This window comes from Podarcis cretensis, assembly GCF_951804945.1.
Source record: "Podarcis cretensis genome assembly, chromosome: 4".
NCBI lineage: Eukaryota > Metazoa > Chordata > Lepidosauria > Squamata > Lacertidae > Podarcis > Podarcis cretensis.
The window spans coordinates 52,362,145-52,387,539 of record NC_137173.1 but is presented as its reverse complement, the minus strand read 5'-3'; the positions used below and the strand labels follow the sequence as shown (position 1 = coordinate 52,387,539).

The 25,395-nt window shown below is 40.6% G+C and overlaps 2 protein-coding genes across 2 annotated transcripts in view; one reads left to right on the top strand and one right to left on the bottom strand.

The window, feature by feature from the left end:
- LTN1 (listerin E3 ubiquitin protein ligase 1) overlaps positions 1-3,638 on the top strand; it is a 28,581-nt gene extending 24,943 nt beyond the window's left edge. Inside the window, exons 26-30 of the mRNA XM_079971992.1 lie at positions 688-859; positions 979-1,199; positions 1,785-1,979; positions 2,637-2,804; positions 3,445-3,638. Of these exons, the coding sequence (XP_079828118.1) occupies positions 688-859; positions 979-1,199; positions 1,785-1,979; positions 2,637-2,804; positions 3,445-3,507 (819 nt within the window). The 3' untranslated portion in view covers positions 3,508-3,638. The remainder of the gene's footprint in view (positions 1-687; positions 860-978; positions 1,200-1,784; positions 1,980-2,636; positions 2,805-3,444) is intronic.
- Positions 3,563-12,041, bottom strand: HEMK2 (HemK methyltransferase 2, ETF1 glutamine and histone H4 lysine). Its single transcript, XM_079972102.1, has 6 exons — positions 11,667-12,041; positions 8,357-8,443; positions 7,492-7,582; positions 6,766-6,849; positions 6,134-6,275; positions 3,563-4,107 (listed from the first exon to the last, which is right to left on the bottom strand). The coding sequence occupies exons 1-6, from the start codon at positions 11,795-11,797 to the stop codon at positions 4,001-4,003; spliced, it is 642 nt and encodes a 213-aa protein (XP_079828228.1). The 5' UTR covers positions 11,798-12,041; the 3' UTR covers positions 3,563-4,000.
- Positions 12,042-25,395: the final 13,354 nt, after the last annotated feature.

The following is a 25,395-nucleotide window of genomic DNA, read 5'->3' as shown; positions in this document are numbered from 1 at the left end:
CCCAGCTTCGGCTGGGGAGGGCGGGATATAAATAAAATTTATTTATTTATTTATTTATTTATTTATTTATGAATTATTATTACTGACAAATGAATTCAGCTGTGTTCAGTTATTCCTAATCCACAGCAGTAGGAAATAATCAAGCCTTTTGCTTGAAAACCATTGGCAGAAATAAAAGCATTTCAAATCCTTTTGCCCAGAACTTGGAGCTTCAAAATAGCAGATGGTGTTCCACTATCCATTTTACTAGTATTCCCAAGTCATTTTTGTCAGTGAGGAAAAAGTACTTTCATATATCTGAACAAGGGTTATGGTTGTTCTCATGCCAATTTGGATAAATGATATTGTCTTGTAGCATCTGGCTGTAAGAAGGAAAGACTTGGAAGCACATAGGGTATGTTTCATACCTGGTAACATGAAACCCAAGGCAATCTTACCAGCACATGTCATATTGACATTGCTAAATTGCTCCATAGAAATATGTATTTGTGATGTTGCATCTTATTTTTTTAAATAGTTTGACCAATGCATTACCATTAATTTCCTTGCAAGTATAAAACAGTCTTGTCTAATCTGCTGTGAATCCCACCAAGCCTTTTCATACTCCCATTGTATACATTCCTTCAGTTTTAATGCTTCTAAGAACAGATTTTATTGGGAATAATTTTTGTATGCTTTCACCACCAGCTACGAGCTCTTTATTCACAATATCTCCGAAGAACTAAGAGTTTGAATAAACTATTGTATCACCTGTTCAGGCTTATGCCAGAAAATCCAGCCTTTCCAGGATCAACAGCTGAACTCCCAAGTAAGGATGTAAAAACGTACTTTACTGAGGAGCTTGACTTAGACGTCAAAGGTCAGTCCAAATAGTTTTAGCTTTAACTGACATTGAATTTCTTTCATTGTGTGAAACAACTGTGGAGATGTAATTTAACTGTTCTTATTTACAAACCACTTCCCCCATTTGTTATCCAGACACCTCATCGCTGTCTTCCCACATCCCTCATTTGGCATGTTCTGTTTACTGTATGACATTAAAAGATTTGCCAGCCATGGTTCGTCTTTGGTGGAATAGCTGCGAGAAGCGAGTCTTCAACACTGTAGATAAATTTACAAGCAAATATGTCAGCAGTGTACTTTCTTTACAAGAAATATCTTCAGTGCAGACCAGTACACAGTTGTTTAATGGAATGATGGTTAGTATGATCTTATCTACACAACTTTATTTAATTCTTTGACAAGTTTGATACTGTAGAAAGTAAATTACCATCGAGTGTTCAATCAGAAGCACACTTTATCTAAGGTTGTTTCTGGAAAACAGGTTTGTGCATATATAGTGCTCTGAATTAGGGCAGTGATCATCTGCAGTCTGTTTTTTTCTATAATTTAGAGATTGTATGAGATACCTCAGTTAATATCAATCCCTCAACAAATTAATGTCTGGAAATGCCTTGTGATATTTGTGGGAGCACACAGAACTATTCCAGGATTATTACTTCTGCTTATTAAATAGAAAAAGAATCAAAGATATTTGCGCTCATAAATGTTGCAGATATTGTGCTGTCATTTCCAGGGCAGATCTCTTCTATAAGCAGCCATTTTCAGTGTCTCTGTTCTTGCCAGCCACAGTTAAAAACGTTGCACATATTTCAGTGAGGGGAGGAATAGAAATATATTGCAAGTACACTTTACAAGTGCATATATTTTAGGTGCATTCCAAATTATCTGCTATATGCCTTTTTGACAAGTATTCTGCCTGCTGTGGATTTGTTTTTCCACAGGTAAAGGCTCGATCTGCTACGCGAGAAGTCATTGCTACCTACTCAGTTGATGATATATTCATTGAACTGATAATACAGCTTCCTCCAAATTACCCCCTGGGTTCCATAACTGTTGAGAGTGGAAAGAGAGTTGGTGTAGCAGTGCAGCAATGGCGCAATTGGATGCTACAGTTGAGCACATATCTCACTCATCAGGTATGTGTCACTTAAAAGTACCATGATGGTTCAGTCCTTGCCATGTATTATTATCCACAGGTTAGGTCTGCTCTGAACAGCAGGTGGGTGCAGAATAGCAGGGCAGCTGCTCACCATTGGACAGCTCCATACTGTCTAGCTCAATATAACCTTCAGTCTGAAAGCTATCTGCATGGGTACCAAAATTGCCTCCTCCTGAATTTGCATTTGCAAAAAACGTTCAGTTCCGAACTGAGCAGGGAGAGAAAAGTACTTTCCAAGCATGGATCCAGTCAGATCAGCACTCCCAAAAGCCCTTGCCATTGAAATGGCAGCTGCTTCAGTCAAAATTCCTGTTCTTTTTTAGAAGAGAGAGAGTTGTGTAGTATAGCTATTAAGTAAAATGTATGCTTGGCAGATTCTGATCTATGGAAAACAACTCTTGCTAAAACCATAGCAACAGAACTAAATGGTCACCAGATACAGTGGAGTACTTTATAATTGTAGTAGACAGCATTAATGGTGGGACACCATGCTTTAAAAAAACTTTCAAGATATGGTATAACTTCCTTGTAAAATAGTTGAAAGGACTGTGAACCAGTATGAGAAGTGAAATACTCTAAAGACAATCTTGAAATAATGAATTATTGATTCCTGAGACAACTTATTTTCTTTTAGAACGGAAGTATAATGGAAGGCTTAGCATTATGGAAAAACAATGTGGATAAACGCTTTGAGGGTGTTGAAGACTGTATGATCTGTTTCTCAGTCATACATGGCTCTAACTACTCTCTCCCTAAAAAAGCTTGCAGAACATGCAAGAAAAAGTTCCATTCAGCCTGTCTGGTAAGTACATGGAATAGACAAATTCTGAACTAAGTTTTAAATAAAAGAAGACACAGAAAGCTTCAGTGGCTTTAGGAGTAGTCAAATCCACAAAACTAGTTGAGTTTCAGTAAAATTGAGAGGATAAATCCTCCTGTAATGAGTAGCAAGTTTTTTCCTTAAGAAAACAGTTTACTTCCATACTGCATTGTAAACTAATTATCACTCTTGGGAAATTATGCAGCCGACATTCTTAAAAACTGAAAGACTAGGCCATATTAGTGTAGTATGCTCATATAGGAAAGCTATTTGCCCATGGTAGTAAGCCTTGGAATATGACAATTAAGTCCTTAAGCACCCAAATGAGCAAAAAAACTTCGTTGAATAATAGGCTTCAGAAATGGCTTTCATTTTAATTTTCACAGAAGTCACACATGTGATAGTTACTCAACTGTATCTGAAGAAGTGTGCATGCACACAAAAGCTCATACCAAGAACTAACTTAGTTGGTCTTTAAGGTGCTACTGGAAGGAATTCTTTTATTTTGTTTTTACTCAACTATTTAAGACATAAATAAAACTTGTTCATCTAGCAACCTTCCATTTAACATAAAATGTATGTCAAATCTGCTTTTAATACTCTTCTTTTTTAATTCTTTCAGTACAAATGGTTTACATCTAGTAACAAATCCACCTGTCCACTTTGTCGGGAGACCTTCTTCTGAAATGACTTCTCTGCTTCAATGAACTTCTCAAAGAAAATCAACAGTCACAGTTGGATTTAGCTATGAAACGCTAATTTTAGCTTTATTTACAAATAAAAATCTTAAGTTGTTTGATCAGGGTATCATACAAATTGTATATGGCTTTTATATTAATAATTATTTATTATTACTATATATATTAAAGCAAGGCATTCTGACATCTCAGGCAAAAGCTGATGGTATGTAAAGCCTCAGCTTCTGTGCTTTGGTTAATTCCATTTCCAGAGACTAGAACACCACCAGTGCATCGCTGTGCATACTAGGGGTGCCATATTTTGAAGAGCAGAAAAGAGGACATGGAGCCCCCTCGCCTTCCATGCTGTACGTTCAAGAAATTCAGTCCTGATCAAAAAAACTTCTTTCTTCGTTGTGAGAAAATAATAATACAGGATCAAGTATTGTTGTCTTTTGTGCAACCTTTATTCCAGAGTAGTTTTTGTTTAAAAGGTAGTCTTCAGGACTTGCAAAATTTAAGTACCGAGAGATTTTCTCTTCCTGCTTGTCTGGAAAGTACTCTGGTGCCTTTTAAGCCACATTTTCTCAATATTTTGATAATTTCATCTGCAATTACAAATGAGAAATTACAGCTCAGTTTAAAGCAACAGATGGGTCCTAGCCTTCTATCAGCCAAAATTATCTTCAAATTTCTTTCAGCATTAATTTTGCAAAAAAACAAACAAACAAAAAAAAACCATACACAAACACAATCCACCCAGATAGATTTCCTGCCTATTGCCAAAGAGAAAAACCTGTAGAAAGCTGATACTAGATTACCAGCACTGACGTGAGAACAGATATAGAACAAAACTAAGCAAGGTTCTTAACTCCTTATTCCTGACCAGTGTAAGGCTCACTTACCTATCATTTCCAAGGTTCTCTCATTTTAAGAGTTACACACTTGGCTATTAAAAAAATGAATAATAATTATTCACTGCCAACCTAGTCTCAGTTTGGCTTTCAACTGAAAAATCTGTTTCTTTGCTACTCCATGATTCACATTTACTTAACATTCAATTATCTGACTCGCCTGTATGCCACCTGTAAATAGATGTAGAAACTCTGGGCAAAAATGGATCACTAATCCATTCTACAGCAAGCATTACATGACTAAGCAGTAATAGGCACGTGATGAGTCACAAGGAAGTGTTGCAGCCCCTAACACAGGCGTCCCCAAACTTGGCCCTCCAGATGTTTTGGGACTACAACTCCCATCATCCCTAGCTAACAGGACCAGTGGTCAGGGATGGTGGGAATTGCAGTCCCAAAACAGCTGGAGGGCTGAGTTTGGGGATGCCTGCCTTAACAGAAATATTGCTGTTTACAGCTACAGCTTGAAAAAGATTAATCTCTGTTCGGAGCTCAGAGTGCAACTGGAGTGGGTGACTTTTTGGAACCAGAAATGGAAATTGTACGACCCTTTTTTCTTCCCTATCTTCCTGTCACCTTGTGTCGCCTTTACTATATGGTGTTAAAGGATTTAGGTTGGGGGCTAGCTAGCCCTAAACTCAAGTGTCCTATGCATTGATGGAAGCAAGGAAGGTTTTGGAAGAATGGGAAAGAGTACGTGTGACCTTTTTATTTCTCTTCCTGAAAAATCTTGGTAAAGTGCAAAAAAGGAAGCGTAACCTCATGGCACAGGTCCCTCTGGTGACCCAAAACCTCCAGAATACCTACTGCAAGATGTTAGGGGAGGCATGTGGCCTTCCAGTTGTTTTTGATCTCCAACAGTCCCAGCTAGGATGGTCAATGGTCAGGAATTCTGGGAGCTGGAAGACTAACAACAACTAAAGAGCCACAGGTCCTCCTTGAGTATGTTAAAGCCCCAAGCAGGTTTTTTTCTTTCCTTCCCCCACTGTTGCCCTCAACATTCTTTAGACATATTTGGGACTTAATTTTTTTAGTTTTAATTTGCGTATTTCTGCATCCCAAAGGAGCCCCCCCTTAATATGTAAAAGTGTCTACCTTATTTTTGGGTAGTGCCATTTAGCATCCAAGCCTGAGGCTAAATGGCTTTTAGAGGAAATAAGATGGTGATTCTAGCCCCCTGCTGGTGAAGAAAGTTCATGTGATGAAAGGGAAGTTGTATCCTCAATGTTCTGTGCTGGGACAGCCTCAGAATCCACTCAGAATTGAGTGTGGATCTATGCATGAGATATACCTTTGCAGCCATCCACATTAAATGCATAAGCATCAGGGGGTAAGGCTGGCCCAGCACAGAACACCTGGGATGGGCTCCCACTTTCCCTTCATCATATGGAATTCATTCATGTGAATATGGTATGAAGGGGGATTATTTGTTCTCCGCAAGGGCTTTCACTAGCAGTAGCTGAATACTAGACAGATCATACAAGATGTATACAGCTCATATAAGGCATCATAGGAGTGGCTGAATCCAGTTTGGCATAAAATTGTCTCCAATACTCATTCAAATGAATTACAAAATTATTCTAAAGCATGCCTCTCTCTGAAAAGATTTAATGCAAAAAGTAAAGACAAGCCAAACTGTTTTTAGGATATTTGCCAAGTGTTTCAGTGTAAACTCCTCAAGTTTAAAAGGGGTGGGGGAGAGAACAGAAGTATTGCTAACCTGGATCATTTTCTTTAATTGCAACTAAGTAAAATAATCCTCTAGCTGAAAGCAAGTCTGACACCAGTGGAAAGAGCCTGTCCATAACTTCTCTGCCATTTTTACCTCCAGCCCATGCTGCCTCTATTCCATGACTGTGAATCTAGAATAAATGAAAAAGGGAAATTGCACTTTGATATACCATGCAGCATTTTAGACAAAATAAAAACAAGATGACCTTTGCAATGAGTGAAGTCAAACACATTTGAATTCAATCAATTATCTAAGTCACACATACTTGTTTAGCTTTTTAACCAATTTTTAAAAGCAAGATGGCCTTACTGTCTATTACTGAAGAATCATCAGGATATGAAGTCTGTAAACCTAAGCAGAGCTCCATTCAACACAAGGGTGACTGAGATAAGATCAGGCTGCAAGTATCCAGAAAATGCATGTGCAAATTTCTTAACAGTAGTAATAATGGAAGACAGAAATACTTGACAAGATGAGCTAGTTAATAGTGAAAACAGATTTAGGAAATGCTGCAGTTGAATTGAAATTTTCAGACAAGTGAAATTCAACATATGCAGTGGGTAACAACTGCTACCCAACTGCAACAGGTTGATAAACTATTTTCTCAAATGCATACGTACCTCAGCAGAAGGGGTTACTACATAAGGTGGGTTAAATAGCAGTACATCCACTTTCCCATGCAATCGTGGCAACAATGCTGTTACCTAGACATAAGTTGACGTAAAATAAATTAACACAACTTTTATTCTCCAACAAACTTCTCCAAGCCTGCTTGTGTAAAATACGATTTAGTAAAGAATTTGGGGCAGGGGCAGGGGGGAAGTTACAGCTATTCCAGTTTGTTTCAACTTTAGCACATGACCTTCAGTTAGGTCACAGAAGACTGACATCTTATTAAAAGACTGGTTATCAATCTAAAAGCTTTCTCATTGCCTTTATGCTCCAAGAAAAGGTCAAAACCAAAAAACAATGTTGTTTTCAATTAACTCACCAAATTACTGGATGAGGATAGTTTTGCTACAATTATTTTCCAAAGGAAGTGAAAAAAGGTACCTCTGTATTAAAAGGATTAACATTTTATAACTTGATCTGATTTAATATTTGTGTTCTGCTTTTCAAGCAACAATGTTGAGATGGAAGTAGCTCACAATAATAACAGTACCATTAAAATTTACAAACATAAGTCACTAGTAAAAAAACAATAGCATATAAATACTGCAAAAAAGCTAATTCATTGAACAATATAAACTCAAAGTGCTATATCAGCACATCACAGTGAAGTGTTTGGTATTATGAAAGTATGCAGTATTATCTATCAAACGGATGAGTTATAATTTGAATCTCACCAGATTGGTAATTATGGGCTGAATGTCAACATTATTATGTATGGCTGTTTCCACAGTGCACAGACCTGCCAGAGGGTTGATATCGGTACATCTATAAGCAAATGAGCTGTATTTCAGTTAAAACAAGCAATGTTTTGTCAACCAAGGTAACTGGACATTAAATATCTTTTAGATAAGGTGATATTAAAACTCTCACAATGTGATACAAATAAATACCCATAGGTTGTAGTTCCTTATAAGAGTATTCTCTTGTAGTTGGCAACAATTAAGATACCATGTTAGGCATAACAATTCAAATATCCCTATCTGCTCTGACTGCAGGGATTTTTGCGCCACCCAAGCTTAAAAGAAAGAATACTGGTAACTTTTATTGAATCAAGATAACCATGGACTTCCATGCAACATACTGGCTCAGTTCAGAGACCATAAAAACTATGGTGAATGAAGTTTATGATTTGGCACAGCATGTAAACATCTCCAGGCACAGCTGCACCAGAAATACAGAAGTAAGTCTTTGAAGCCAAGTCCTGGAAGGATGGAATACTAAAGCAGATAAAGAGGTCTAAAGCATAGTTTGCTTCTAATGCATTTGGAAACTCAAATACTGCTAAAATGAACCATGATTTGGTGTGATTCCACTGGCATCAAATATACATTTCCATGACTTTAATTACACTTCACATATTTATGCCCAAAGGTTTTTTTTTAAAACCACTATAGTATATAACTTAATTAAAAGGCCTTAATTAAAATATTCATGGTAATATTTTTATGATCTAGGGGTGTGGGGTACATTTAAAGAATCATATGCACCCTGCCTCTACTTATCCTACAGTACAATTTAAAATAGCATATAAATACTTACAAGTATAACGCTTTGGGTCCAACAATTGAAGCCAAAAATGTTGAAACTACTCCAGATCCAGATCCTACTTCAAGGCAGATCTCAATGCTAAACATTTTAGACATAAAAATAAGGGTGCAATGAGATTAACGAGAGCTGTGCTGCTATAAACTATTCAGACAGTGACTACATATCTTAAAAATATCTGAATAGATACAATGTATTTTTCTGCAGAAAAAAATAAGAGATTAATATTATCCACTGTAAGCTTTACTTTAAATGGAATGACTATACCCACTAAGAAGCTTAAGTTCTATTTTTATAAATTAATAAGCTTGATTTTTAAAGAGATTAAATTCATTTTCCATGTAGTTTTCAACTTCTGATTTTTTAAACTAGTAAATCTTATTTGAAATGCACTTATCCAGTCTAATGATGGCCTTTCAAAACAATCTGTAAGCCTAAGTTCTTTATATATTTTCCATCTGTAAATGCCAGTACGTACTCTAGCTTTGCCTCAAAACCAGTGGGTCATCCTGCAGATGAATGTTTGCTCTAGGCACACTTAAGTACAGTTAACTGTCATAACTATAGGACAAGGGTATCCTAGATATCAAGCTGGACTACAGCCATAGTTCTAACAGAGCATATTTTGTGTATATAAGGTTTCAGATTCATCCCTTGGCAACACTACGTTAAAAAGGGAGTCTCAAGTACTACCACTGAGAAAGATCTTGCCACAAGGCTGGTTGAACTCCTTTCAGCAGAAACTGTTCACAATCCTTACTGCAACTAAAGCCAATACGTTGGAACAAAACACTATACAGTATGACATAACCAGCTTTGGCAAGGCCCTACAAGGAAATAAAGTAAGGTGGTATGTTTTTGGGTGCTATTAGAAGCGGCAGTGTGAGAGACAGGCACATCTGATCCATGGGGCACAAGTCATCAGGAAATTCTACTTTCAAGGCTCCTTGAAACAGCAGCAATGCTCTTGAGGCTCAGGGGTCCTTGGTGGCATGGAGTGCCTTCCATCAGCTTCAGCTGGTGACCCAGCTGCTCCCCTATCTGGACACATATAGCCTAACTTCTACCATCTGGACACATATAGCCTAACTTCTACCATCTATCCTCTGGTAACTTCTAGGTTAGATTACTGTAATGTGTTATATGTGGGGCTGCCTCTGAAGAGTGTTTGGAAACTTCAGCTGGTGCAGAATTCAGAGGCCAGATTGCTCACAAGGGGAAAACAGTTTGAGCAGTGTTAGAAACTGAGATATGAAAGTTAGGGGCTAAATGGCACCTTAAACTTAGGTTATGGGCGCAACAACAGAATGTCCAGGCACACTTTTTATAACAAGAATACAAAGCTGAAAATAAGAACTGCAGATAAAATCTTATATTCATTTTTCACATGGTCTAATCCTCTTCTGAAGACTGCAAAAAACGCCATGCTTCCCCTGCCCACCCCCGTAATATTCTTAAGAGGGCCTCTTCTCCAGTATTCAGAAAGTGGCTGGAAGTGGGGAAGCACGAAGAGATCTTCCTTTCCTTCCATTCTGCAGTTTTAATCTGAAATCTTAGGCGCAGTACTGTGCCCAGAGCTCAGAAACTACTCGTGCAAATGAAATTCCTTGTCACAAAATGTGCCTAGAACAATGGGAGTTTTGAATGCTAGGTTTGAGCATATGACGCCAATTCTGGTCTGACTGCACTAGTTTCCAGGCCCAGTTCAAAGTGCTGGTTTTGACCTATATAGCCTTAAATGGCTCAGGATCCCAATACCTGAGGGACCACATTTCCCCATTATGAATCCCCCCCAGACCCTGCAATCACCATCGGAGGCCCTTCTTCCTCCACGAGAGGTCCAGAGGGTAGCAATATGAGAATGAGCCTTTTCTGCAATGGCTCCCCGTTTATGGAATGCTATCCCGAGAGCCTCCCCTGGCAGCTTCATTACATATCTTTAGGCACCAGGCAAAACATTTATCTACTGCCAATCCTTGGCTAATTAAACTACCTAAGATCTTTTAAACTGTGTGGGGAAGTTATTGTTTTTGTTTGTTACTATGTTATGCATTTTTGTATTTTAATTTTCCAAACCACCTTGTGGACCTCAGATGAAGAATGCTATACAAATTTAATAAAAATAAATAAATATTTTTTTCTAGTGGGACTTTCTGGTGCATTGTGGCATGTTGATTAGTGGGAGGGCTGCCATTTAAACTTTCTGCTTCAGGCACCAAAACAGGCCAGAGCCCTGGTTTGGGTTTTTTTTACTACATTTCTTTCACACCCTTCCTCCAAGGAGCTCAGGTTGTACTATTCTCACAACTCTGAGAGAAAAAAATTAGCTGAAGCTTGCAAATCTTACTAATAAACATGTGCAAGTTCCCAAAGATGAGATTGCAACTGCCTTGCTCCTCGTGGTGGGAAGCATATCCTGATCCTATCTGTCCAGCTTCAAGATCGTGCCAGCTGTATGATAAATAAAGAAAGGGTGAATGTTGTCCTGTTTCTTGTAAGTTGCCTCGAGAATGTGTGATCCAAGGGTGGGGCATAAATCTAACCAACTCATCTGCCACTCCATGCACCCGGACGATGCCTGTGGTTCCATATACATTTGTTGTGTGCACATTATTTTACACATGAACCTTAAAAAAGCGTGTTGAGTGCTTTTAAGGAATCTGCTTTTTTTCCATGCCATGGTGGAGGAATGGGTATTGTGATCTGGGTTCAATGCCCTCCTTACCATCATTAGGCTAAGGTTATCAGACGTCCCCGTTTCCCGGGGACAGTCCCCTAGATTTACAAATCAGCCCCCTGACAAAATTCATCTATTTGGCAGGAAGTTGAAAAGTGTCCCCGGATTCATTGAAAAAAATCTGGTGACCTTACATTAGGCACACAGAGAGACATTTCTTTTCTTTGTTTTCAGACTCCAAAGAATTCCAAATGCATGGATATACACTTTTAGTTTAACTGCGTGCAATTTGAGGTTTGAGTGGGTTCGGTTTGATGTTTAGCTCTCCTATAGTGGTCTGCACTTTTTCCGTAGGTCGACGCCGCTGTCTTAAAACGTCTTCGGAACGTAACCCACCTGCAGCACCTTCAATATAAATCCACGCGAAGTCAACCAGTTCAGTTTTTGCCAAGAGGCCAGAGATGCGAGACCTGAGCCGCGCCACCAGCACGCGAGGCGAAGGCTCCTGACAGGAAATTGGGGCGGCGGTAGAAATGACCGGCACCGCCGCCATTTGCGTGCGCGCGCATCCTCTCTCCCCCCCCCCGCGTCCTTCCCCCGCCTCCCTCCTGCCATTGGCTCCCTCACCTGCCGCTCCTCAGCTCCTCCGCGTCCCTCTCCAGAGCGTCCAGCAGCAGGAAAGTGTCTTCGGCGGGCTCGTAGACCTCGCTGAAGGGGCCCTGCGATCCCACGTGCCGATGCCACGGAGTGGGAATCATCTTGGGGCACCGCCAAGGGCTAAACAAACGGCGCCCCGCCTAAGAAGATGGGAGTAACGGCCGGTGAGGCGGGGGGACGGGACTGCGCAGCCGCAAAAAAAGTCCCGGATGTAAACACAGCCCTTCGTCTGAGGTGGTGGATATTTACAGTCTTTTAGAGAGGCGCAGAAAGACCAAAGAAAAAGCTGTCGGCTGCCTGATGAGCATAAATTTCTTGCCGTAGAAGGGCTGCTGTGCTGAGCAGGAACTTCCGGTGCGTTGCCTGCTGGGAAGGGACCCTCTGGGAAGGAAGTCTGTGGTCCGGATTTATAAACAACTCGCACTGAGCTCAAATTCCGGGTTCAGTGTGAACGTTCCAGGGCAGAAGTGAAGGCTGCTCGGAGCGGGAACCAGCAGAGAAATCCAGATTTTTAGCGTGGCTTTGGCCAGCGTCGTGCCATACTCTCCCAAACAAGGCAGCAGCAAAGGCAGGCGGTCACGATCTTTTAATTTTAGAGAGGGTGTTGTATTTATGTTTCGGCATCTAACTATAGGGAAGCATAGGGAGATAGCCGACAAAATCATTCATTTTTTTCCAACACCTTCCAGCTAAGATTTCACTTCATGCGTCTGATAAAGTGGGCTTAAATCTACAGAAGCTTATGATAAGTTTTACTCTTTCAGTTTTGATAGTGGTTAGGGTGTTTAATTTTCCCTGGGTTCAATTTTTCACTTGGATATGAAACTCACCAGGTGACTCAATCTAAACTACCTCAGAGGAGTTGTGGGGATTAACTGGGGAGGGGGAGAACAATGTATGCTATATTGAACTTCTTGGATAAAATATGCATGTGAATGCAATAAATAAATAAATAAATAAATAAAATAATAAGGTACCACAAGACTGGTTTTTCTGTAAAAGTGCAGTGTGTCTGTATGCAACACACTCATAGAATCATAGAGTTGGAAGAGACCACAAGGGCCATCGAGTCCAACCCCCTGCCAAGCACTGATTGCCTTCATTCCCTTCTGCCTGCCCTGTGCCCCCTTTGTTAGCCTCCCTCCACTCCAGGCCATCCTAAGACATTTTGCTGTCTGAGCTAAAAGACAAGTTGGTGCCCCAGTCCCATTCTTGTGGGTGTAGTAGCCGTTGATTCTTCAGTACAAGCACAGGGTACCTCTTCAGCTGCACCTAGGGCAACAAGCTAGTTTAGAGAGTACAGAACAGATCACGAGGCACACATAACTCTGCCCTACAACAAAGTGCAATAGTAGAGTGGGGGCATTCAGGAGGAACAGCTGGGAGCTGCCTGGATGTGTGCTTCTGTGAGTGGGACTAGTTAGTTAAATCCAGCCCGTGGACTACCATACCACCCTCTTTGTGGGGTACCTGAAGAGGTAGAGGACGAAAGTACATTTCTGCCTGTAACCTACTAGGTGGTTTTTCCAGGTCAGACTATTCAGGTGTCAACACAGGTTGCAACTCAGTTGTACACACTTCAGCCAACTTTGCTGGTGTAGCCCAGATGGTCTATGTGAGCCTACCCATATTCAGTGTTATTTTTCTAGAAAAAGTGGTGCCAGAACTTGGCACAAACGCCTCCTTTGTTCTTTTATAATGGCAATGGCGTCCACCTGAGAAGTACCGAAAAAGCCCTGCCCACATTTAACCCAGAGTTCTACATGTGGAACTATGCCTTCCTTGATTTGAGTTATGCCTCATGGGATCTGCCCTACACACAGATAATGCTTATGTAGTTGTGGTTGTTGTTGTTTTTTGCCTACACCCAGGCTGGGGAACGTGTCGTCCTCCAGATTTTGGACTCCCCACATCCATCAGCTGTAGTAGGCATAGCCAATATTCAAATATTATGTAAATTGTGGTCCAGCAACATCTGGAGGTCTGCAAGTGTCCCACCACTGAATACACTGAAACAGGCAAGCCTGTTTTTTTTCTGGCATTAGAAGCACCAGCTCTTACAAAGAAATGTACAGCAGTCATTTCCTGTTTCTGCTTTTGCCTTTCCGTTTTTCATTCTCTCACTTTTTTTTAGAAGTGAACAGTTATTTCAAAGCATGGTAATGAATGGGAGTCTCTTCCAATCCCTCTTCAAAACCCTTTTTTGTGAAGCCTTTGACATGGTCCTAGGTCCTATTGTAGCTAAGCATAATTACACATTCTTTTCATTATTACCCCTCTTTCCATTTCCATCACCCTCCTCTATTGTCTCCCTGTATCTGATTATTGATTGCAGATCCTTTGGATAGGGACCTATCCTATTGTATTCTGTAAAGCACTATGCACATTTATGTATTTACAAGCAACCTCATGATCCATAGTTTGGGAATTCTAACAAATAAAATCAGTGCAGTTTTCAAAGGTACATTATGCCATCTTGATTCAAAATGGCACCCATTTGTATCCAAACAAATGAAAACCTACCCCTTGATCTTGGGAACCATAATGCAAAATTTGGTTCCTGTATCTTAATGAACAATTTTTCAAAATACATAATTGATTTTAAAGCATGTTACCCCAGCTTCAGCTAAAAGACTGCTAGAGCAACTTATATAAGTTCAATTAAAACAAGTAAATCCCCGGCCCACAGCTTGCAATTTGAAAGGAAAAAAAAGGTATGAAGAAGGGAGATTGTGAACTCTGGTACAAACTCTTTAAGTTACATAGTAGGTCTTCTAATGAGCAGATGGAATGAAAACAGTTCAGGAAGATGAGCCAAAGGGTGTTGATAAAAAGAGATGATGGAATGCCACTGCTTCTCACCTTTCTTTCTGTTGCAGCCAGGTGATAGCCTATGGAGGGAGGTAGAGCCAGATAACGTGGCCCTGCTTTCCACCTTTCCCTCAGCCAGGTGACACTTGATGGAGGGAGGAACCTGATAGTTTGGTCCTGTTTCCCATCTCCCCCTCTGCTTCAGCCTAATAAAATTGCTGCTGATGGTGCTATATACATAACAACAAATAAATGAATAGATTGTGCAACATCCACAAGATACACTTTCAGAATGTACACAGAACAGACTGTTTCTTGTAACACCATAACAACCAATGCTGCCGAATAACTTGGTGGGCCAATATAATGTTGTTGCCAAGGCTGAAGATCAAGTCCAATTCTTCAGTTTGCTTTTGGGTGGCCAGGAAAAATTAGTTTCAGCAAAGGCTCATGCATGCTGATTTAAAATGAATCCAGGTCTGCTACAAAGAACATTGGAAAATTGCAGCGGCCAAGAACAGACTTGTATTTGTGAAGTTTTATAGGCTTGTGATTTTGCATGAAGCCTGAGGTCTTGTGCTAGGCACTAAAAATACTCAATTAGCAGATTATGACTAATAGAATAGGATAGTTCTGCTTGCACGAGACAAAGTAATATACAGCAATATTTAGCTCTTTCAATAGTACAGTGTGAAGCTGTGCTGGGTAGATGGAATAACAGTTGTACAACATATTCCTATGCTTGTCTACTCAGAAGTACTGTGTTTAATGTGCATTCCCTCAATAAGTGTGCAGCGTCAAACACATTGTTCTTTATAGTACTTGTGCATATGTTCTGTGACAGGTGCATATACTTGGCTTCTTTTGAAGTGGATTCTGGGATCTGATGGAACCTTAAGGTACTTTCAGCCCAAGTTGTTTAGGGTTTTGCGAATTAACACACAGACTTTGAACCTAGCCTGGTAGCAATTTGGTAACCAATACGTATTGCCAGCAGTCTGCTACTGTGAGAGAGTAGCTGCTGCATTCTGCACCAGCGGCATCTTTTAGACCAGACACAATTGCAGTCCTACATAAAGTGTGTTACCATAATTGTGTTTTGAGGCTAGCAATGTATGTATGGACCATGCCACCCTAAACCAGGAATAGTTGCAGCTGGTGTACCAGCCAAAGTTGCTAGAAGGCCACAAGTCACTTGGAGCCTCTAAAGACAAATATGGATCAAAGAATATCTATAAACCTGCTCCTTCAGAACGAGTGCAGCCCCATCCCAAACAGGCAACTAATCTATCTCCCAGATATGGAACCATCTACCCACGAGGCCTCTGCCTTTATAGGATATCAGCCCAGCTTACTGGCTCACATCCAGTCCACCACTGCGTTCAGACACTGGTCCAGGGCTTCCACAGCTTTTCCTAACTCAGATGTAATGAAGAAATACAGCTGGGTATCATCAGAATATTGATGGTACTTCATTCCAAAATTCCTAATGACTGTTCCCAACAGTGCCCTCTGGCGCTCCATAGTGTAAACACCAGAGGGCTGAGGAGCACTCTCCCAGAGTTACTCTCTGGACATGGCCCAATAGGTAGGAATGGAGCCACTGCATCACAACGCCACCACTAATGATGCCATCGATGTCCAGCCTGCAGTTTTGCCGCAGAAGTATACAATGGCCAATGGTATCATAAGCCACTGAAAGCTTGAGAAGAAGGAGCAGGGTTGCACTCCTCCTGTCCTCTCTACAAAGGGCAACTAAGGCTGATTTGCTCCCAAACCCAGGCTGGCATAGATTCAGATAATCATTCTCATCCAGGAATGTCCAGTTGCTCCACCACAAACCTCTCCGCCACCTTCCCTAAAAACAGGGCATTTGCAACTGGGTGATAGTTGTGACAATTGATTGGATCAAAGCCTCGCTTTTTCGGTAGTAGCTGTTCTACCGCCTCGTCTAAGGTGGCAGACACCATCCCCTCACACTGTGAAGCAACCACTTTCAACCAGCCGCTAGTCTTTCACATCCTCCCTGAGTTTGATTTCACCAGCCATGATGAAATTAGAATGAATTAGATTTCTGTATTTCACTCTTCAAGGCTTCACCTGTCATCAAAACTAGACCACTACTGTATAAAATAAGTAAACAACACATTAAATCTTATTATTCCAATAATGTAGAGTTGTATTAGATCTGATAATTTTGATTTACCAATATTAAGCTAATCCACGTTGTAGATTTTAAAATATCTTTATAGAGGACTAGCTTTTGAAGTTTAATACAAGAACCAACATTGTATTCAGCTGTGGTAAATGTTGGCTTTGGCTGCCTAAATGCTTGTGAAGTCTGTTGTTGTCGCTGTTGTTAGTAGCAGCAAAAGTAGTGGGGTTTTTTTACACACTTTTAAATCTTTCTTGGTAAATTTTGTTCACCATCTATTTTTAGCCTTTACATAACTAAATATGATTATTTTCCTTCGGAGAAGACAGGCTGTTGTTGCCAAAAAGAGAGACAGATCTATTTCATTTTTTAAAAAAAACTACTTGCAAGTTAATAATATTTTTGTTTTGACGGTATCTCTGTCATGTAATTAAAGTCTATATTACAGCAGTTAGACATTTTCTTCTTGATGGATATCATCACCTGTAAAATACATAGCTTAATTGCCTTTAGCATTTGGAGACATTGTTTAGCTGAGGGACATGTAACCCAGCCATACTTGGAGCTTTTCCACAAAAAAACTTTAGCTTCTTTTTAGTGCAACCAAGACAGGAACTTTTTATCACATAATGGACATGAAGAGGATGGAATTGCTGCAATGAGGCCAAATAGGTGTGTTTCAGGATACCAGAGGCAAAGTGCACAGCTTTCAAAAAGCAGCAGTAAAAAATAAAGAAAGAAAAAGGAGAAACATTTTTTATATGATCGAACATTATTTTGTGCATAGCTGGGGGTGATGAAGTTGTAGCTTTGGTGATGTTGGCCACGTACTGACAGGACAACAGTTTTATTTCTAGGCTAGGTTTGTACTGCACATGAATGGAGTAGTAATATTAAACAAGGAGCAATGGAAGATTGCTATCATGGCAACAGGTTTCACCTGACTGTTGGGCAGCAAGCTGCTAAATTCCTGTGTCCCTTAGCTGTTCAACTACCATAATGCTAATTTTTTCTTTCTATTCAGAAATGGGCTTTTCATACGTTTTGGACTCTACAAATTACAGCAGTCTCTGTTCTTCAACTATCATCCCTAGAGTGGCTTACAACAAGATGGAATAAAAACACATAGGACCAGAACCAATTAACCCAGTGGGAGGCAGCACAAGGGCTCCTGCAAGTGCAGTGGGGCCATCCCTACTCTCTTTCCCCTGCGTGCCCCCAAGTCCTCCAAATCCACTCCAGAGGGTCAGGAGAATCTGCAAAAAAAGTTGTGTGGGGGGGGGGGGAATCATTTGTTCTAGCAAGAAGAAATGTTTGCACTGACAGAACGATCAAAAGTTTGTGATGTTGTTAATCTCATATTGTGTTGAATCCTTCCTAACATAAGTCGGTTGAACTTAGGCCGTATTGAAATCACTAAGATGAGTTAGTCATGACTGACTTTAGCTCCCAAAAAGTTGTGTGTGTGGGGGGGAATCATTTGTTCTAGCAAGAAGAAATGTTTGCACTGACAGAACGATCAAAAGTTTGTGATGTTGCTAATCTCATATTGTGTTGAATCCTTCCTAACATAAGTCGGTTGAACTTAGGCCGTATTGAAATCACTAAGATGAGTTAGTCATGACTGACTTTAGCTCCCAATGAAATCAATTGGTCTTAAGGTATTTTGTAGGTCTTAAGACAAAATAAAATCAATGACTTTTATCCAACCTCCAGAGATTGACTTAAAATATACAGTGTGCTTTTTAATAGCCTTTCAAAAGGGATAAACAAAATAATTGAAAAGTTCCCTAGCCACATTTAAATTTCAGTGAAATGTTTCCTGGAAAAGTTTTTGCAGACTGAGGCATAGACCCTCAACTTTGTGGGGTGTTTGTTTTTTAAGCATTGATGGAAAAGTTAATAACCAAAAGAGCAGTGTTTTTAAGATGAATTGTCCTCAACTTCTTTGCCAAATTGCTCTCTAAGGATTAAGGTGTTTATCATCAGTATGTTTTATTGTCAGTTCATATGTCTGAGTAAAATCTGTTCTCTCAAATAACCACAGTCGAATTAATCATTTTGTAGACAAACTTCTAGGAGGAGTTAACTGGGTTTTGCAGCTGTCAAAATAAAATTAAGTGTGATATGGTAACGGCTTGAATTTCACTGTTTTGAATGGATGGATGCCTTTCACAGGACTGTAAAAAAAATGATTAGAATTTGAAGATAGCTTGGGGATCTGACAATCAGCACTGGAAAAACAGGGTATAGAATTGATTTAATTAAAGGAGCTCCATCAAACTGCACTTTCTAGAATCTATTTCTAGGTGTCTAATACAAACACAGATTTAAGTTACAATGGGAATACAAATGATATCTGTGAGAATATTATATGGGTTTGATGGGTCTTATCTATGGAAGTTCATTCTTTTGGAGGTTAAGTTAGCCTCTGCTGTGGTGCTCCCCTTTTAGAGTGATGGGATAGGACTTGCCTTTCTTATTGTATTGTCAAAGGAATTTTTATATGCCATTTTTAAACTTGGCTTTTAACTCATTTCCCCCCTGTTGTTCAATTGATTCAAAACTTTTTTTCACATAAAACACCTAACAAATGCAATAAATCATAATAATATTGGCATTTTTTAGATACTGTAAGTGTTAAATGCTCCTGCTGCTATTGCTACTAATAATTGTCCAGAGGTCAAGTTGCTAAGCACATTTTTATTAGGGAAATCACAAGTAATTTGGCTACAGTGACGTAAGAACCAATTGGGGATCTGATGTGGATTTGCTGTTGGAGTGGTTAAACTACACCGACCCAGTAGCAGCGAGCATGTTGGGGAGCTGCCAAACTGCCCTGATGACACTGCGGTGATGGCAGCATACCTGGATAGGAATGAGACGGGGCAGGGCAGTTGCTGTGTCAACTCACCAGAGCCAAATTGGCTTTGCCAGTGTGTCCTCACAGCCCTGAACTCACCACCACTCTGCCCTGTCTACATAAACGGCAGTGATACTGGTGTCAGGAGGGCAGCTCCAAACACTGGCTGTTACTGGCTATAGCAGGGGTCAGCAAACTTTGTCAGTAGGGGCAGTGGCGTAGCGTGGGGGGTGCAGGGGGGGCCGGCCGCACCGGGCGCAACATCTGGGGGTTAGGGTTAGGCAGTGGCGTAGCGTGGGTTGTCAGCACCCGGGGCAAGGCAAATAATTTGCGCCCCCTAACCCATGGACTTGCGCCCCCTAACCCGTGGATTTGCGCCCCCTAACCCTAACCCCCAGATGTTGCGCCCAGTGCGGCCGGGCCCCCCTGCACCCCCCACGCTACGCCATTGGGGTTAGGGGGCGCAAATCCACAGGTTAGGGGGCGCAAATTACTTGCCTTGCCCCGGGTGCTGACAACCCACACTACGCCACTGAACAGGGGGCCGGTCCACTGTCCCTCAGACCTTGTGGGGGGCCGGACTATATATTTTTTTTGGGGGGGAGGAAGAATGAATTCCTATGCCCCATTAATAACCCAGAGATGCATTTTATCCCGGACCGTCCGCAGGCCGGATTTAGAAGGCGATTGGGTCGGATCTCGCCCCCAGGCCTTAGTCTGCCTACCCATGGGCTATAGGGAAGTTACCCATGCTGTTTGTTCAATTATCACAGCATGAAACAAGAAGTGAAGGGGAGATTATTGCTGGAGCTTTGCTGAAAACCATAACTGCACAGGAAAAAAATGTTTTGTGTATTGAAATGCAGCATATATATATATATATATATATTAATGGCACCTTTGATTTACAAGATGATTTCCTCAGTGCTGGTATCTGTTCCTGCACGATACAATTGTGGCATCCACATACAGACCTCCCAGTACTAATCCTATTCCCACCTTTTGTATCTTATTCACTGCCCTGTTCTACACTAGCCATTTATAACATACACTTTTGGAGGATTCTCACTCTCAATAAGACGGCAAGCAAAATGTTGTTCCCTCGCTTGAGAGCTGCATTTCAAGAGAAATGTGGCAAATGGGAGTTTTGCCAATTCCCCTTGAGTTAATGATGAAAGAAGCCATGGGGCAATGTTGGTGGCAGGACCATAGTGCAGTGGTAATGCTTTTATTGAAAAGGCATTGGCTGAAATCCAGGAGAATTGTTGTTAGTAAGATTGGACAAGACAGGCCAGTAGATGGAATTTGATCATGTTTATATATATTTCCCCATTAAATGTTTCCTTGTTTCTAAGTACTTGAAGGAACAGGAGTTCTGCCCAGGGTAGAATTTTAAAACTCTAGGCAACACATCATGGCTAAAAATAGAGCAATATCTATCTTCTTGCTGTAGTTTGACCCAACATTCTTCTTGAGTAATTCCTGGCTTGGCTCCTTTCATCTGCAGACCCGGCAAGGGAAGGGACAGTCGCCCCAAGAGAAGCAAAAGCAGCAAACATGCAACTAAGATTGTTATTGTACAGAAACACTGATTGAGAATTGGAAGGAAAAAAAAGACTCTGCTCTCCCTGTGCTGTTTGTTATTGAAGAAAGTTTTTCTTGGCCAAATGTAAAAACTTTGCAAAGTGCCCACCCAGTTAGTGTTCATCTTTGGGATTATTTTGCAGCAAACATGGTCTCTATCTACAGTGTGAAGAATGAATCCGTAACTCTTTGGTGATTGTTAGATTTCATTAATAAGAAATAATTCCAAAAAACCTATTTTCCAGCTGTGTCCCTTGCTACAATTTGTTAACATTTATTTAGAGCCATTTAACCTGGCACTTTGCAAAGCATGGACATGTCCTTGTCCAAAGCCCATAAGGGAAGAGTCTGTTATCAGTGTGATCTTTCCCCTTACAGTCTGAACAGATTTTATTGTACAGAAAATCTATTATGTTCTGCATCTATCTATATCTATATTTAAAAAAATCAAAAGTGTTTCCCCTATGAATCAGAAAAATAAACCATCTATCCCATTGTTATGTACTGAGTCGAATAGGATCCAAACTGCAGCAGTCTGATTGGTCCTAGAACAATAGGATCCAAAAGGCAGCAGTCTGATTGGTCCTAGAACAATAGGATTCAGAATGCAGCAGTCTGATTGGTCCTAGAACAATGCAGCAGTATGATTGGTTGGCAGGAACCACCCAATCATGCTCCAGATTGAAGTGAATCCACAACCTGATTGGCTTACAGTAGAATTCCGGAATTAGCCAATCATGTGCAGCCCATTGTGTAAATAATGTATATAAAGCAGATACTTTGAGGGGACATTCATTCCTCCTCACCACTATGAGCTGAATAAAGAGCATGAAATCACTTTGTGACTCTGAGTATATTTCACCCATTCTGAGCTCAATTAGTCAATATGTGGGTGATGAAGGATGGAAACTTGGCTCATTTGTGGAGGTTAGGCTGTTCACTGTCAAACTCTCTGAAATATAGGCACTTGTGGAAGGGACATACCTCTCCTGAAGGTCAGCAACAAACAGCTTCTCCTGGCTAAAGAGGGCTGCGGAATCAATGTGAGTTCTGGGTTGTATAGTTCTCCTTCCCATTTTATATAGTGCTCTGTTTTTGTGCTTGCGAATAACCTCATGTTGTTGGCATCCATCTGTCTTGAGAGACAATGGAGTGCATCTCCAGGGATGAAAGCATACTGCTGTGTTAGCAACACTAATGTGACCTCCCTGGAACGCAAGCCTGGGCAGTGTGTATGGAAGTCCTGGGCTGCCCAGATAACAAGTCTTGCTGATGTGGTCCAAAGGAAAGCAGAGCAAGACATTTGGTACCAGCTTGGCTGCAGGATTTGTCAGAAGGAAGCATAGAAGTCGCCATCCAACTGTTTTAGGGACTCTAATCCAGATTTGTGTAGGGTTTGCTCCTTAACCTTTTCTTCTCCCGATGATGTCCTGCAAGGTAGCTGGTATGGATTTTTCCTTGGGGTTTACTCCTGAAGCTTTTCTCACAGATAGGTATAGCTGCAAAGCAGCGGAGATCAGTTTTCTTTTTCCTAGCAGCGGAGATCAGTTTTCTTTTTCCTAGATGGTCTACCTTCCCAGGTTGATGAACCCCATCTGCCCCTCACTTCCTTCTACAGCATGTGCAGAAAATGCCTTCTTGACTGTCAGATCCACTACTGGTCTCATCTGCTTAACCCACTGGAGGCTGACTTCACATGCAGGCAAAATCCCTAACTCAACAAGGGTTTGAGACCCATTGGCTACTCTTACCTGATTTTAGATGTCCAGTCAAAGCTGTTTCCTAGAGTATGGCTGCTGTCACATGCTGATAGCTTCTACAAGCCACAGGTGAGAGCTGAATGCAAGGTGGGGACCAGAGGCAGCAACATAAGGAATTAAAATCTTGACTAGAGGAATGCCTGGCTGGATTGTTGTTCCACTTAATCTCATGGAGTGGAGACACTGTGATTATTAGGGTGGGCCCTAATAATCATGAATTCATCAACTCTTTTCATGTCTGAGCAGCATGTGGGTTCTGTTGCCTATGCAGTCTTGGGTGGGCTTTTGGTGGATCTCTGTGTGTGCCTTGTCAGGGTTTTCTGAATGGTGTGTGTCCCCCTCCCATCTTGGTCTGAAAATGTATAGATACACACGACGAAGATATTTTTATATCTTCACTCTGAGTTCACAAGATGGCAACTGAGCAGCACTGAGATGCACTAAAATGCATTATGTGGCTATTTCGTTAACTGTCAGCAGGTAGAACTGTTTGAGTTCAGTCTGATGTTTGGAATGTCCTTGATAAGGAACTACTAATGAAACAGCAGTTCTGATAGAAGCCCCTGATAAAATGAGGATGGGAGCTAGGCATTTGCTCAGGAATGTCTCATGGTTAATTGGACCCTGAACAAGGAGAAAAGCCTTTTTTGTTAAGTGCACAGCCAAGGGGTATTAGATTTCACCAACTCTGCTTTTGCAGCAATAATACAATTAGGTTTTCTTCCAGAAAATTATAGTGGTTAGTTTATATACTTAAAAGAATCCAGCAATTTTGCTTTGTTGAGTGAAATATTCCAGATGGTGACCATCAGAAATTTTACAGCACTATTGATAGAGGAACTTGACAATTAAGCCCATAAGCACACATATATACAATATATATACGTATATATGTTGATGATAACTGGTTTTATTGTGTGGTTCATTTTAAGTAAGTAAATAAATAATCACTTTTCATATATATATATTTTAATTCCACAAAGCACTATAAATTGCTTGCTATATCCGGAGTTTCTTACAAAACATTTTGTCAGCAGTGGAAACCAATGTTATTAAAGTAAATTGCTGCTCCAATGGAGCAGTGCTCCATGTTGTTTGCAGTTGCCTTAATATATAGGACTTAAAGGATATGGCTTAAATAAAAATCGCAATCTCTATAAAAGTCAGTTTATTTTAGCACAATTTTGCCAAACTTTCTTGGATTCCTTTAAATAGATTTACAGCCCAATTGAGGGAGCAATGCTTACTACAATTTCACCTGTCCCTTGTGGCTAAATCCATCAAATGGTTCCAGGTCTTGTTTCAAATCACAACTGAATTAATTACTCATGAGTGCAATTGGCTTAGTTGTAATTATTTTATATGATCCAGGCGCATTCTTAGGGGGAAAATATGTCAAACAGGGGGGAAATATGTCAAACAGCAATGCAGTTGGTTGGTTGGTTCACAGACAGCTTTCCAAGTTATGTGGCCAACATGACTAAGCCACTTCTGGCAAACCAGAGCAGCGCACAGAAATGCCGTTTACCTTCCTGCCGGGGTGGTACCTATTTATCTACTTGCACTTTGATGTGCTTTCAAACTGCTAGGTGGGCAGGAGCTGGGACCGTACAACGGGAGCTTACCCCGTCGCGGGGATTCGAACCGCCAACCTTCTGATTAGCAAGCCCTAGGCTTTGTGGTTTAGACCACAGCACCACCCACGTCCCTGTTTCTATATTAGGGGCACATTAATGGCAGTTTGTACAAAATGATTAGCCATAGATATATGGCATAGTCATGTATGGCACATTAAGATGTAACAATCGAGGACATAACAGTCCTAGATGGCTCTGAGAGAGTCTGCCAGAGGGCACCTTGTCCAAGGCTGCCTCAAACCTGACACATCCACGAAGACACACCTGGAAGAATCTTCAGTGAAGATGCTCATCCAGCTTCACTGCCATATAAACATTGCTCACAGTTGACACTAGCAATACAGATTTTATAATGTTAGCAGCAGGAGGTGCTCTTGCAGTAGCAAAAAGCTAGAGATGATCTCATTTGGCAGATGGAATTGAAATGCAATCACTTAGCTCGCATCTTCTATTTCAGGATAAGAGAACACATTATACGAACTTCTTAATTTAATCAGGCAACCTCAGTTCTAATTAAAATCAAAGGCGTCTCTAGATGTCAAACTTTCTCAGTTAATTTATTGAGCAACTGTAACTGAAACATTTTTAAATTATATGGATATTTTTTTAAAAAAATGTAGACTGCTGGCAAATAAAATTTTGAACTTATTTTTGGGATGGATGGAAATCTGAAGGAAAAACAAGGAGAAGTAAAATTGACTGTTGCAAAAGGACTTGATATGTTTAGCATAAATGATGCTATTTTAAAAAATCCAATGAAATATTAATGGATGCTTAAGTTTCAGAAATGGAATTTTTAAAAGAATATTAGCATATTGTTGGCAATGGCACATGTATCTGTATTTCAAATAGTTTAACTGAGAGACCACTTCTGTAATTTAGGTTGTGC